This window comes from Mytilinidion resinicola, assembly GCF_010093595.1.
Source record: "Mytilinidion resinicola strain CBS 304.34 unplaced genomic scaffold BDZ99scaffold_4, whole genome shotgun sequence".
NCBI lineage: Eukaryota > Fungi > Ascomycota > Dothideomycetes > Mytilinidiales > Mytilinidiaceae > Mytilinidion > Mytilinidion resinicola.
Window position 1 is genome coordinate 1,577,623 of NW_022985440.1, and position 12,472 is coordinate 1,590,094.

The 12,472-nt window shown below is 54.0% G+C and overlaps 5 protein-coding genes across 5 annotated transcripts; 1 reads left to right on the forward strand and 4 right to left on the reverse strand.

Moving 5' to 3' along the window:
• Window positions 1-134: 134 nt before the first annotated feature.
• BDZ99DRAFT_506932 (cytochrome c heme lyase-like protein) lies at window positions 135-1,616 on the reverse strand. Its single transcript, XM_033724205.1, has 2 exons — window positions 1,481-1,616; window positions 135-1,423 (listed from the first exon to the last, which is right to left on the reverse strand). The coding sequence occupies exons 1-2, from the start codon at window positions 1,559-1,561 to the stop codon at window positions 440-442; spliced, it is 1,065 nt and encodes a 354-aa protein (XP_033581190.1). The 5' UTR covers window positions 1,562-1,616; the 3' UTR covers window positions 135-439.
• A 919-nt stretch (window positions 1,617-2,535) lies between these two features.
• On the reverse strand, window positions 2,536-4,214 carry BDZ99DRAFT_233732 (uncharacterized protein). Its single transcript, XM_033713538.1, has 6 exons — window positions 4,113-4,214; window positions 3,752-3,963; window positions 3,662-3,677; window positions 3,359-3,600; window positions 2,794-3,229; window positions 2,536-2,735 (listed from the first exon to the last, which is right to left on the reverse strand). Exons 2-6 carry the CDS (start codon window positions 3,791-3,793, stop codon window positions 2,695-2,697), a joined length of 777 nt encoding a protein of 258 aa, XP_033581191.1. The 5' UTR covers window positions 3,794-3,963; window positions 4,113-4,214; the 3' UTR covers window positions 2,536-2,694.
• A 1,231-nt stretch (window positions 4,215-5,445) lies between these two features.
• Window positions 5,446-6,603, forward strand: BDZ99DRAFT_459936 (transcriptional coactivator/pterin dehydratase). Its single transcript, XM_033719268.1, has 2 exons — window positions 5,446-5,717; window positions 5,836-6,603. The coding sequence occupies exons 1-2, from the start codon at window positions 5,680-5,682 to the stop codon at window positions 6,374-6,376; spliced, it is 579 nt and encodes a 192-aa protein (XP_033581192.1). The 5' UTR covers window positions 5,446-5,679; the 3' UTR covers window positions 6,377-6,603.
• Window positions 6,604-8,545: 1,942 nt separating this feature from the next.
• BDZ99DRAFT_233794 (putative C-4 methyl sterol oxidase Erg25) lies at window positions 8,546-9,969 on the reverse strand. The gene is made up of 4 exons (XM_033713539.1): window positions 9,736-9,969; window positions 9,421-9,676; window positions 9,282-9,367; window positions 8,546-9,232 (listed from the first exon to the last, which is right to left on the reverse strand). Coding segments are annotated over exons 1-4 (906 nt in total). The 5' UTR covers window positions 9,738-9,969; the 3' UTR covers window positions 8,546-8,670.
• Window positions 9,970-10,753: 784 nt separating this feature from the next.
• Window positions 10,754-12,135, reverse strand: BDZ99DRAFT_379687 (uncharacterized protein; the record flags this gene model as incomplete). The annotated part of the gene is made up of 4 exons (XM_033715159.1): window positions 10,754-11,364; window positions 11,431-11,538; window positions 11,781-11,890; window positions 11,948-12,135. Coding segments are annotated over 4 exons (1,017 nt in total), but the record flags the coding sequence as incomplete, so codon positions are not given.
• Between the last annotated feature and the right edge of the window lie 337 nt (window positions 12,136-12,472).

Sequence of the window (12,472 nt, forward strand, 5' to 3'; positions counted from 1 at the left end):
TGGTCGTGGGCCCACTTGCCGAAAGGTATACGTTTCGTCTTCATAGCCGGCCGATGTAGATGACAGGGCCACCCTATGAAGCCGTATCAGAGCACGAATAAACCCATTTTGAGATAGCGAAGAAGTAAGAATAAGACTGGACTGGTTTGACGGGACCTAGGACATTACGTTCGTATAGAGTATAAGTGCTAGAAACTAGGACGATTGACAAAACCAGCACCTCGCAAGGTGCGAAGAGAGGAGTATGGAATAGAAATATAACAGTAAGATCAAGAAAAGCGCAGCCCATTCAGAGCCAGAAATCTGACCGCAATGCGTCCGACCCATATGATACAATGCCCATTCCAAAAAGCTCCTGAAAGGGCTATTCAAACGCCCGCTGAACCCACATACCATCATCCATCTGATTAGTCCATATCTGTTCTTCCTCGCTCAGTGATCAATTTTGCCCCTGCGCCATTCTTCGTCGCTGGTTTTGCTCCTCCACCATCTTAAGCGCCGACTGAGCTTCCTCCTTTTGTCTCTCTGCCTCTCTCGCACTCCCTCCACTAGCCCTATACCACACATCCCCTCCCCACCGCATTACCCTCTCCGCCGCCTGCACCGGCCCATCCACCGCGGGCCTCACATCCAGATAAAACACCGGCTCCCCCGTCGGCTCCGGCGGGCCCTCATAATAATCGATCACATACCGCAACTCCTTGCACGCCCCCTCCTTATCACACCTCCTCACAAACCAATCATGGCGATCAAACGGCGGCTCCGACGCATACTTCGCCGGCCACGCCTTCGCCAGTATCTGCATCATCTGCGCCTTGGGCGTCAGCTCGCCGGGCCTGCCCGTGAACCGCACAAGCTTCGGCTCTGGGACCTCCTTATCCGCCCACTGTATGCCCGTCATGGCGGAGGACACCGTCCCCTCCTCCCCGCGCTTGCAGTTCTGCCACCCCGTTGCCAGCCCCCGCGAGAACCGCCGCTCCCACTCCACGATCTCGGCCCACGCGCCCTCGTTGAGGTAGTTGTGCACGGAGACCATGCTCTCGACTGCGCTCACGTCTGTGTCGGTGTAGCCTTTGCGTAACATCGCGTTGTACATCTGCTGCGGGGAGGGGTACTCCCAGAGGGAGCCGTCGGACTTGGGGATGGTGGAGATTTCGCGCTCGAGGGGGAGGGCTTGGGTCTGGTGGGTCGAGTCCCGGGAGTTGGAGAGGAAGGGCATGTTGTTAAGAAGGTTGAAGAGACCGCCGGAGGAAGGGGCGGCAGTTTGCGGAGACGCGGTGGAGGTGCTGGGTGGGTGTGAGGCGGGTGTGGGTGTGTCTGGGGGCACGTAGGGGCATGCGCCGGCGGGTATCGAGGCGGCGTCGGGGAGGCGCGATTTTGGTGGTGTGGATGTGGAGGAGGAGTTGTGCATTGGGCAGCCAGGCTGGGGTTTACGTTAGATCAGGCTGAAGATTGGATATATGGTTGCTTGAAGACGTACGGGTGGTGATGCGGCGCCTTTGGGTATGGGATGGGGGGCTACCGCCACGGAGGGCTTGCTGTCGGCCCAGAACCAGCCCATGATGAGAATCGGAAGTATAGGTTGACGATGAAGAAGATGCTAGTGGTGCGTCCTGGGGTCTGTGGTTTTATTTAAGAGGCAGAGGGTGGCGCGGAGGTTTTCGGGGGAGAAGAAAGTTGTTAGACCAAGGCCGGGACCAAGGACGTCAGGATTGGTAGCGAGCCTGACCCGTTCACCCTTTTATCAGCGACACGTGATTGGCCTAGATGGTCTTTGCATTGCATTCAGTTCTCTATTGTATGGAGGGCTGCATCTTCTATAATTAATTCTGTATCTTCATTTGCTTCAAAATTTGATTTAGGAATCCCTTCACGTTATAGGAATGAATATCAGAAACCAAATTCTCTCAATTGTCATGAACACACTCGCTTTCGATATTCAAACCTGCTTGACACTAAGAGCCACCATCAAAGCCGCATGATTGGCATGTCATGTCGACAAGGCCTGTGAAGGTCTTAGTGGCAATGCACTGTCCGTTATACAAGCTCCTCTTATTGTGACGAGGAAATGCAACGATGAACTATCTGATCGAATCACTTTTTCACGCCCCTGTCAGTGGCGTGAAAGCGGGATTCTCAAAATTGGTCTCGAACCTTCACTGCTATCTCAGAAAGACCATGCAACATGACTTGTCGCACAATTCGAAACGTGGATCTATAAGTACAGAGGTTGACCAAAAAGACAAGAGATAGACCCGTCGCCTCGGAGCTAAAGGTATACACAAGGCAGGGTGCAAACAAGAGACAAAGTGAAAATGTAACCGCACAATACCGTCCATCCTGGCTCGCCCGTACCAATGTCAGAGCCGTGGTCATTCCCAGACCCAAGCCCTTGATCCCTTATTCCGTAAACGCCTCGCAGTTGTAAATCAATCAAGTAGCAGTGTCGGGCAGGTTGAAGGCGTGACTTCGTGGATCATGAAGTCCGGTAAGTGAAGGCATATCAGCTGTGTTGATCCAGACGGTGGCTGAGTTCCTTTGCTTTACCGTTGAGGCATCAAGGATGTTGTACAACATCGCGATCAGTTGTGCGCCATTCGTAATAGAGCCCTTGAAGTGCACATTCTCCGTCGAGTTAGTACACCATCAAACAAAAGAAAACACCGAATGCCATTGATAGCATCTGGGCAGACATCATAGGCTATTTTCGGGGTCACCAACGGATGGAGCGGAGCCTGAATAGCAATCATAAGCCATTGTAGCCGTTGATGAAAGAAAAGAGAAGGTGCGCACCTGAAGAGGTTGGCCTATCGTCCAACTTTTGCCTCTTGTCCGGGTAACTCGAAGAGGCAGGAAGGTATGCGGCTTCTTCGTGATGGTGCTTGCCGCCATTGTTCATCTCCGGACGCGCTGAAGCAGCCTGAGCAGCCATGCGTAGCTCGCCTATCTCCCGCTCTGAAAGACCTCCGGTGATTCCGGAAGGGATGTCTGAGTTGGTCGCATGAGCAGTCGGTGGGTCTCCGTGCGGTCGCGTCAGGTCAATGTTCGCGGGCGCAGGAGGAATCTCGCCCTGTGTTTCGAGCAGGCGCGATTGGAGGTTGATGATGTAGTCGCGGAGGGAGTAGTTCTCCGTCTGGAGGGCCTTGTACATTTCGCAGAGTTGCTCGAACTCTTTGACCTGGTCCTTGAGCTGCTTGATATACTCTTCTTTGCGCTGACGGAATGCGCGCTGCGATTACACGTTAGTCAGCTCTTATGAAAGCCGTTAGGTACCCAAGTAATCATGGTGATGAGAGCGCGAAGCTCCACGACCACTACCCCACTTCGGACGCCACGGCCAAGATATAGGACAACACACCTGTGCTGCGCGATTCTGTGCTGCTCTCTTCGAGGTGGAGAGCTCCCTCCGACCCTTGCGCCCTTCGCTCATGTGGCCGTCGCCGCCGCTATCGCCGGCGCTCATGCTGTAACCAGTGCCGGCAATAGCTGGGTCGATTGTGTGTGGGCTGGACGGGTGGTTGGAATGCGCGTGGGCTGGAGAAATAGGTTGCGGCGCTGTAGGCTGGCCGGCTCCAGCAGCAAGCAAGTGTTCTCTTAAACCTGGGGGCGCATAGCTACTTAGTGATTTGTCGAGGTGCTATAGATATCGAGAAATGCTTACTCATTTCAATTGTTTCCTAGGGTCCGTCAGCTGTGTCCAGAGGTGGGTGAGGACTGGATGAGGACTAGATGATAAAGTAAGCGGACTTACCTGAGAGGAAGCTTGGTTCATTCTTCTTGGAAGGGCTAGCATCAAGGTCACAGGCTCGGTAGCGGAGAGCGGCGAGTGGGAGAGAGGTCGGCCGATCGATTCAGGTGGTATTTGCCTGGGGTGATCAAAGCGCGGTGTGGCGGACGATTATGTAGCAGCAAAGGCACTGGGTGAATGAGTGGATGCGGGCGGGCTGCAAGTGGAAGCTCGTCCTGGGAACCATTGGTGGTCAGTCTGGAGTCGCAGAGACACAGCGAGAAAAGCGACGGGGCGGTCGCGACTGCCCAGACGGCCTTCGCGGCGTGCGATGCTCAATGTTGTCGATTCGCATCGTGGATTGACGGGCCAGTGGGGAGCTTACCTTTCAGCGTCTGGAGAGAGCAGGTCGGGCTGTGAGTAAGAACTGCTGAGTCAACGCTTCTTATGGTGCTCGGGCTACCAGCAAGCAGAAGGCGAGCGTGGCGTCGCTCCCGGCCCGAGTAGTGGAGCCATGACCGTGTGAAGATGCGAATAAATTACGACGGCACCGAGGGCATCAACACCTGCTGCTCCGCTTCCTCCATGCGGCAACCAACCCAGTGCCCGCGGCAAATCAATCCACGCTGCAGAGCACGGCCTTTGCGCCCGCTCGGTAGTTTTGCTTACCAATTGTCCATGTCTTGGCAGTGAATACGCTTCCGAGCTTCCCGTGGAGCACTGCTGGCCCGCAGGCTAGTCACTTTAGGGGCGCAAGGGGCAAGTGTTGCGGAAGCCAGCCGCGGAGCATCAGCAATACCGTCAAATCGCCGACTAATCATCGTACAGTATGTAATCCTCGTTGTGGAGCACTAGCATTGGGCAATATAGTGCGCGTAGAAGATGGAAATCTGTGTACGCGGGTCCACCGCTGTCTGACTTGCCTCGATACATTCTTGGTAACTCAAATCAGACGTAGGTCCGCCAGTTTGAACAGTCGGTAACCTTGCCAGGCCGCTTTGACGATGCTACCCTGCAGTACGGATCTGACTAGACATACTGTACCGTGTGTAGTTGGCACATTGAAGCTCCCGAGGAGTTCGTGAAGTTCGGAAAACAATGAATGCAATGTTTGGGAGTGCTGGATCAGAACCTAACTGTGAGAGGCTTCTTTCTAACCCGTTGACCGACTCCTGGAATGTGCTAGTATCTAGAAGCCTTCAATGGCTTTGCGCGACGCTCAATCCGATACGTCTAAGCTGATCAGATGCGACGAATTTGGCCTACGCAGAGGGTTGCAGAGCACCCGGCTCATGCTGTCTAGAGTGCTCTAACGTATGACGAGAAACCCACATAGGATGTAACCATTGACACGTAAGTCAGGCGGCTGTCTTTGCCCGGTTTCTCGCCGCTTGACACTGTTTGAAGTGCGCCAGGACGTCATGTAGAAGCAGGAAGGGATGTAAGAGTTACCACACCGAGATTTAGACAAGTCCAGTCCTATTCGTGAGGTCTTCTGACAGTGCTCCCCAGTTGTTACACTGTACACTCAGGAGTGGCATTTCGCAGGCCGAAGAGTCAGCAATACCCCACACTGATCAAATCAACGACTAATCACGTATCGAACGATATTATTCCCTTCCTGGGGCATTGAATCGTTGGTCGGCCGAGCGTCCTCTATACCCCCACTCGCGGTACGGAGAGCACGCAGGAAGCGTTAATCTGCACCACAGTCGTGTCAAGCATCTCGGCATCTCGCACCATCTTCTGCTTCTGTCGACTGCATATCGAGCGGCACGGTGGAGAACTGTGCATTCCCACACTGTGCATTCCCGCTGGACCAGGAACTCCGAGGTCCCACGGCGCACATCCTGACCCGTGTCGTCACTGAACAACCTCGCCTCGAGCAATCCACTGACCGGTGAAGATGAAATGAACGAATAGTCCCAGAGACCGCGTCTCAATTCCTCGCAATGGCCTTGCAGTATCTACGGCCGTCCCAGGCAATTCGGTATGACTATTTCACGCAGATATAGATTCAGTTTCACTTCTTTCTCCAGTCATACGCAATCCACATGGTTCCCTTGGTGATCTTGTCAGAACTTTGTCTAACTTTCTTATCACCCCAGCAGATGTCCGATTCTCTGCCGCGCTGGGCCCTCGCCCGCAGTGCCTCGCGCCATCAACCTGCACCTACGGCGTCTAGTCTCCACCTTCAACGCCTCACTCCGCCCTGTTACTCGCCCTAATATTCACCCTAATACTCGAAACATTACCACCATGACGAGTCCCGAACCCGCCTTATCCCCGAGCACCCCCGTAACCCCGATCTTCTCCCCCTCCCAGCCCGCCGACCTCCCCGCGCGCGCCACCTCGCTGCTGCAAACCTCGTCCTGGACGCTGACGCCCTCGCGCATCGCCATCACGCGCGTCTACCGCTTCAAGACGTTCAAGGCCGCGTGGGCGTTCATGAACCAGGTTGCTGACGAGTGTAAGCGGCAGCGGCACCACCCGTCGTGGCATAATTTGTACAACGAGGTTACGATTGAGTGGACGACGCATCGGCCGAAGGGGTTGAGTATTAAGGATGTGGAGATGGCCGAGTTTTGCGATAGGGTTGCGGAGGAGGGCGGGGCGGTGGAGGGAGAGGAGGGGCGGAGATGCTGTTAGGTGAGGATGCTGCTACGTCTGGGTGTATATCGGGGTAAGGTGGAGGAAAGAGAGGACGAGATTTGCACATGCAGCACGTATAGGCCTAAGAGTTGGATAGTACGGCAGTCAAAAGGGTAGTATCTTTGGACCATTGAATCATCAAGGTCAACTCTCGAGGACTGCTGGCAAGTCAACCACTCAATCGTATAATCACTTCTCACAATGAAACCATCAACAACCTTCACTTTCGTCAAGCCCATCACCTATACCCGCGTCCATTATATTTATCCCGCCTAAGTAGGCATCTTGCCGAGCGGGTACGGCAACGACCTGAGCGGAGTTCCGCAGCTTTCATTCCAAATCCCACTCCTAGCGCCTCTCTATCGCCCTGATACTCCAGATCTAAAACCAGAACTAAAGTCCCTTATTTCCTAATTAAGCACTATTCGCGTCTGTCGACACGCTCCACTCCTCCGCATTTCTTACGTACGCAACCTGCTGACGTCATGCACGCATCCTCAAGTCGATCGCGGCGGGTGAGAAGGATGTAAGATGGATGTGTCATGTTGCGAACGCTTGAATAGTGAAGAAGTGTGAAAGTGAAGCAAGTAGTGAGGCGAGGGCAAGGAGCTTAGCACAAGGCTAGCTGACCTCAGTAGTAAGCCGACAAGCTAGTAAGCCATCACGTAAGCCAATACGTAAGCTATTGGATAAACAGTTAGCAGGACTTTTGCACACGCTGAACAGATCTAAGCTCGCTCTTCACTCCCGCCCGACACCTACCGCAACCCGAGAAACCCGGACCTCGATCTCCCCCGAAGACCGAGCCTATGAATACGCAGAGGAGCGAACAGCCGTCGTACCCAAGATCCTCTAGCTAACCCGTAGAGCCATCCAAGCTCGCTCTCTGTATAACACCGACACACGATAATGCTCCGGTCTCCGGCTTTCCATAGGAAAGACGGGCTTGAAAGCGCGGCGAGCTACAATGCCGACAACGTCTTCGCTGTAGTTACGATCTCTAAGCTCGCTTCCCCCACAACACCGACGTAGAATCAAGATCGGGTCTCGGTCTCTTTGTTTCCAATGACGATGCTTGATATGCGTAGGTAGTAGACGACTATACCGCCTATATCTCTCTTAACGAAACGCATTGTGGCATTTGTACCTAATCTCGCGCTCCAACAATACCAAAGTCTAGCGAGACTCTGTGTCTCCATATACTGCCAATCATATCCCCCCGCTCTACCTCCCTCGGGAGTCGGGCCTCACCAAAGTAGGGAGAACTCCATACGAGGATCAACCGTCTCGCGCCTCTCCGTCCGGAAAAGGGCAAACGATTCTTCAAAGCTCGCTCTTTACACAGCTCCGATTATCCTACTTCGCTCGTCACACAGCTCCGAGCCTCCCAGCTCGCGCTTCACGGAAGTCCGACGCATGCTTAACACTCAAGCAATTCGGTCTTTGCGTAAAGTCCGAGTGAGAAAGGTATTCTGAAAGGTATAAAGCGCATCGGGCGCCCGTACTTCAGCCGACAAAATGCGTGGTAGGCGAGGTAGTGGAAACCTGGGGTAATTACCTAAGCCGATTCAATCTTCGCGCTTGAAGTAGAGGGCGTAGGCACGATACTGAGAGACGCAGGGTGACTATCAGAAGGGAGTGTACCAGCGCTGGAATGCTCGCGATGCTAAAGGGGTGGTTGAAGGAGCAGTGAAGAGATTGATAGCGTCAGGGTTGCTGTAAGACGGCCGGCCGGAAGCTGGCGGGTTGGATGCGCACGTGAGATGTGACTTAGCTGTAAGACATGCCTTCGTACGTGTCATGTTTCACGATGTGTAGCATGTTCATACCGCTTCTTTTCTCTTTCTCGATGTGCCTGTAGTGAAGCGGGAATGTATGATGGCGAGAACGTCAAGGGGTAGCCCAATACAAGAACAGCACCGAAAAGCCCTAGCAAATGAACAAGACATGAATACTCTGTAGTTATTAGGTTTGATTTCCCCACCTCGACGCCGAGCTGGCGCCCTATACCAATATATGCATTAACATCCACCACTCCCATAGCGTCTCCAATTCTCTATACAAAGCCGTCCCAAAACGACTTTTAGAAGTTCGCACCCAAATTTTTAGCAAATCCCCAAACCGGAGCTTTACTGCTCCCAAAAACGTCGCTGCGATGCATGCTCGCCTTCGATCGGCCGTTTCCATGGAAGACAAGGCCGTGGGGCCACGACCGCTGATGCTGAGACTTGGGTGTCCCGAAGATATGGACAATGCACCTCTTCTTGTCTGCTGGTCCTTTGATAGGCCATTTATACCGCCTTTTTCGCCTTCGCGATCTTTCGCTCGCGTCTGCGCTTCGACGCCTCTGGCCCAGCCTCGGTGTCAAGGCAAAAGTCCCACCAGCGGAAGCTAGACGCATAGTTTCCGATGAAGCGCTCATGATGGACATCGTGATGCTCAGCGCCCGCCCAGAAGGGGAGGAAGTGGTGCAGACTCCACGGGAACTCGTAGCCGGAGTGGGCGTCGATGGCCTGGAATAAGCGGAACACGATCCATAGGTACATGGTCAGGATGTGGAGGTCCTTGGTGATTGCGCACCAGAGGAAGGGCACGCCGACGGTGCCGAAGCCGAGGACCATGACTTCGATGGGCGAGGCGTATTCGGCGGCTAGCCCGAAGGGAGCCGAGTATTGGTGGTGGATCTTGTGGATGCCTTTGTAGAGGGGCCCCCAATGCATGGCGCGGTGGGTCCAGTAGTGCCAGGTATCTTCGAGGACGAAAAAGATGGCGATTTGGTAGGCCATCTTGTAGAGAGGAGGGAAGGGGACGTTGGTGGAGAGGCCGACGTATTGGCACATGGGGTGGAAGAGCCTGGGGATGTTAGGAGCGAGGCGGGGTATAGACGGGGAAAGGAACTCACCAGATCTGGGGAAGCTCGACAGTGAAATGGCTGAAGAGGACCAGTGCCGCGCATTGCCATTGCTCATAGGCAGTGGGTTTCTTGTCCTGTTGTATCCGTCAACGGGTGAAGCATGATAGCCAGAGGGAGGCAAACGCACCTGCTGGATCTTGTATCGGTTGAAGTAGGGTATCATGTCTAGTACGACCCAGGGCAGCGAGCGGCCGAAGTAGACCAGCTCGTGCATGGCGAAGGACATGATGCCGGTGGCAAGAACATCGTTCTGCATGAAAGCGTACCAGGCCATCCACAGGCGCTCGAAGTAGTTGAGCTGGACATTGTACTTGGAGATCTCCTCGAAGCCGCCCCAGTAGGTAGCCGGCGGGGCAAGGAAGGGGTCATACACAGTGCTGTTCCTGCATAGTGGCGATGGTTAGCGGTGGAAGGGTGACGATAGGAGGACGGGGGAGCGTACATGGCGACAAACTCGGGCTGCGGCCAGTCGACAGGGCCAATTCAATGGGGGTCGCGCTGAGGAAGAAGAGCCGGGAGAGTTGCTGCACAGGAAGGGGGTTTGTGGTGAACGGTAAAGGAGGATATATGCGATAAATGTTGAGACCACACCACTTTCAGGAGCCAGGAACAATCCAATCCGAGACGCTAACGTGCGCCAACGCCGCTAGTGCTATCACGTGACTCACTTCATCCGCCGCGGCCACTACCGAGATCGACGACGACGACAAGTGCCAGCACCGCCCGTACTGTGCCCGCGCTGATTTGCTGCATTTTCTGCCCTTGTCCCCGGCGTGGATCGACTTTTTGCCCTCCGGATCCCGCCCTGCCGTGGACCCTTGAACCGACGACGACGACGGCCGTGCTGCGCTATTTGCACACCGTCAGTCAGGCCATGGTGGTTCAGGAAACTCGGTGTGCCATAAACTGTCGCCCTTGAGTATCCATGTCGCCCTGAAAAATCCCAACGATTTCTTCAGCTTGAGGGCGTTGCATATGCACATCAAAGTAGGTATTCTGGTAGTCTTCAGTTAGGAAGTCATGCGTTTAGCTTGCAGCAAGTCATACATAGAGGCATAAGTATTGACCAAGCCATCTATGAGATAGGGTCTTACAACCAAGATTCTCGTATCATGCGCTCTATCTTGAACACTTTGATCGTCCTTCTAATCCCAGAAGTGCCCTGGCAATATCACCCCCTCGCTGACACTTCTCGGCGTTGGACCACTTAATCCTGACCTTGTCATCCGTCTGTACAGAATCCGAGTAGTATTCAGCATCGAGTCCCCGGAGTGCCTGGAATTCACGTGCTAGAGCGTCCAATGCATCGGGGTTAACATGCAGATTGTACTTCAAACTCGTCTCAACTTCTTCCTCTCTCTCCTTGAAGTCAACCCACGATTTGTCTTGCTTTTCCTCCTCACTCAAGCCCCAGCGAACTTTCTCTACGCTCTTCGGAATAGAGGATATCAGTTTTCGCATTACATCTCGCATGATAGATGGTGCCCGTCCGCTCCTTTGGAAGAACGCCAACAGAATAGGCGGGACGTTGTTGTCGTAGATAAAGGCAACTTGCATTTCGCGCAGACTGGACATGACCCAAAGGCATAGTCCGACTCAAGCGCTACTTCCGCGGCGCGGACATCAGCCAGCGCAACAAGTCCATTACCAAAATTGAATATGAAAGCTGGCTGCACTGGCGCTTCCACGCTCGCCCAGCTCCAGCTCGGCGCCACATATCCTGCATCCCCAACCCTCTTCCTTGGCGGAGTAGTTTGGCCTTCGACGGTAATCCACGCCATCTGGAATGGCAAATTCACATCCCATAGCCCCGCGAGGTATCTTCTCTTCCCCATAATCTGCGTATTGGCCATCTCCCGCGCAACGGCTGAAAATGCGATGAGCTTGTCAGTGTGCTTCGTCAGTTTGTACAGTGTGTAGTCCGTCACGTAAGACTGCCAGCCAATATCGAAGGCCTTGATCAACTCCTCCAACTGCTCTTTTGGTATCTTTGTTTGCTCTAGTGCCACTCCGCTTCCAGCAGCTCCAACTGCGAGCGTCGCGGCGGTTTCTTGTACAGAATGCAGTATCCCTCGTAGGCCGATGGATTCAAATTGAAAGGCCCAGTCTGGCTGTTCTCCCCGGCTGCACTCATCACAGGCCCAATACACAATATTGTTAGCAAAGGCGAGGGTGCGCCGCGCAAGACAGCATTCTTGAAACACCCACGCTCGCTTTAAAAGCGGTGCGTTTGACTCATTAGTCCCTGGTGAACCAGCCGAGAAATCCAATTCCAAAGAAGCTTTGCCCTGCCATGAAGCAAGACGCACTCCTGACCATCAGTATTCTTCTCCTCATGGCCACGGCCAAGGACAGATGCAAAAAGGGCCCGGAACCCAAACTCGACACGTGCGTCGCGAGAATCATTAATGAATCCTTCGTAGCCGGAGCTAGTGGCAGCCAGTTAGAATGCTCCTACGCACGTCTGTCTACGCGTCTCAGCTGTACAGGGTTCACTTCTCAGCTGGACAAGGTTCACCTGTTGTTTTGTCACCGTTGCTGCCTGCAACCCCTGGTCTCTCTTCACTATATAGCCACTCGTTAGCACCTCAATACAACTCATGCTTTCCTCACTGATCCTTTGCCCTTCCTACGCCAGCTGCCAGCTAGTGGACAGAACGGCAACATTCAAACACGCATACTTGTAGACGTCTCCCATTACAGCGCTCTGCACCTGCCAGTCTTTGTAGCTGTCTTGGAGAATGCATAGGCTGTCGATCCACATGTACTCAAACCCCAGCGACGCACAAATCATGATCGCTTGCTGGAATGCAAGCGGGAGATCGTCGAGCGGTAAGCCCGTCTGCCAGGTGGACAGATTCAATTCCGTGAGCACTGTGCCAGCACGACCACCAAGCGGTGCAGAGGGGTCTGGTGGAGGGCCCCAACAGTGAGAGAATGAAAGGTATTTTATCCCTGTTGTGGCTTTGTCGGGAGAAATATCCACAGGGTTGGACTTCAGCACAACGCGCGCGGTACGTGTGACGATCGGGGGGTCCGAATTCGTCGTCTCGGTGCTTTTCGTGCAGGTTATGTGAATGAGGCGGTCTGGGAACCATACTGCACCAGGTTGGCCAAAGTCATTACTTCCGAAGACTTTGGTGCATTTTGGATGGGATGTCGCACATTCCTGTATCCAG

What these genes read in the sequence shown, in the direction of transcription:
- BDZ99DRAFT_506932 (XM_033724205.1), bottom strand. Translation starts at nt 1,561, where the DNA reads ATGGGCTGGTTCTGGGCCGACAGCAAGCCCTCCGTGGCGGTAGCCCCC. An exon ending in AAGGCGCCGCATCACCACCC is followed by an intron (nt 1,424 to 1,480) that starts GTACGTCTTCAA and finishes CGTAAACCCCAG; the next exon opens with CCTGGCTGCCCAATGCACAA.
- BDZ99DRAFT_233732 (XM_033713538.1), bottom strand. Translation starts at nt 3,793, where the DNA reads ATGCTAGCCCTTCCAAGAAGAATGAACCAAGCTTCCTCTCAG. An exon ending in CACAGAATCGCGCAGCACAG is followed by an intron (nt 3,230 to 3,358) that starts GTGTGTTGTCCT and finishes GTGTAATCGCAG; the next exon opens with CGCGCATTCCGTCAGCGCAA. An exon ending in CGATAGGCCAACCTCTTCAG is followed by an intron (nt 2,736 to 2,793) that starts GTGCGCACCTTC and finishes ATTGCTATTCAG; the next exon opens with GCTCCGCTCCATCCGTTGGT.
- BDZ99DRAFT_459936 (XM_033719268.1), top strand. Translation starts at nt 5,680, where the DNA reads ATGGCCTTGCAGTATCTACGGCCGTCCCAGGCAATTCG. An exon ending in CGGCCGTCCCAGGCAATTCG is followed by an intron (nt 5,718 to 5,835) that starts GTATGACTATTT and finishes TTATCACCCCAG; the next exon opens with CAGATGTCCGATTCTCTGCC.
- BDZ99DRAFT_233794 (XM_033713539.1), bottom strand. An exon ending in ACCGATACAAGATCCAGCAG is followed by an intron (nt 9,368 to 9,420) that starts GTGCGTTTGCCT and finishes CGGATACAACAG; the next exon opens with GACAAGAAACCCACTGCCTA. An exon ending in GTCGAGCTTCCCCAGATCTG is followed by an intron (nt 9,233 to 9,281) that starts GTGAGTTCCTTT and finishes TAACATCCCCAG; the next exon opens with GCTCTTCCACCCCATGTGCC.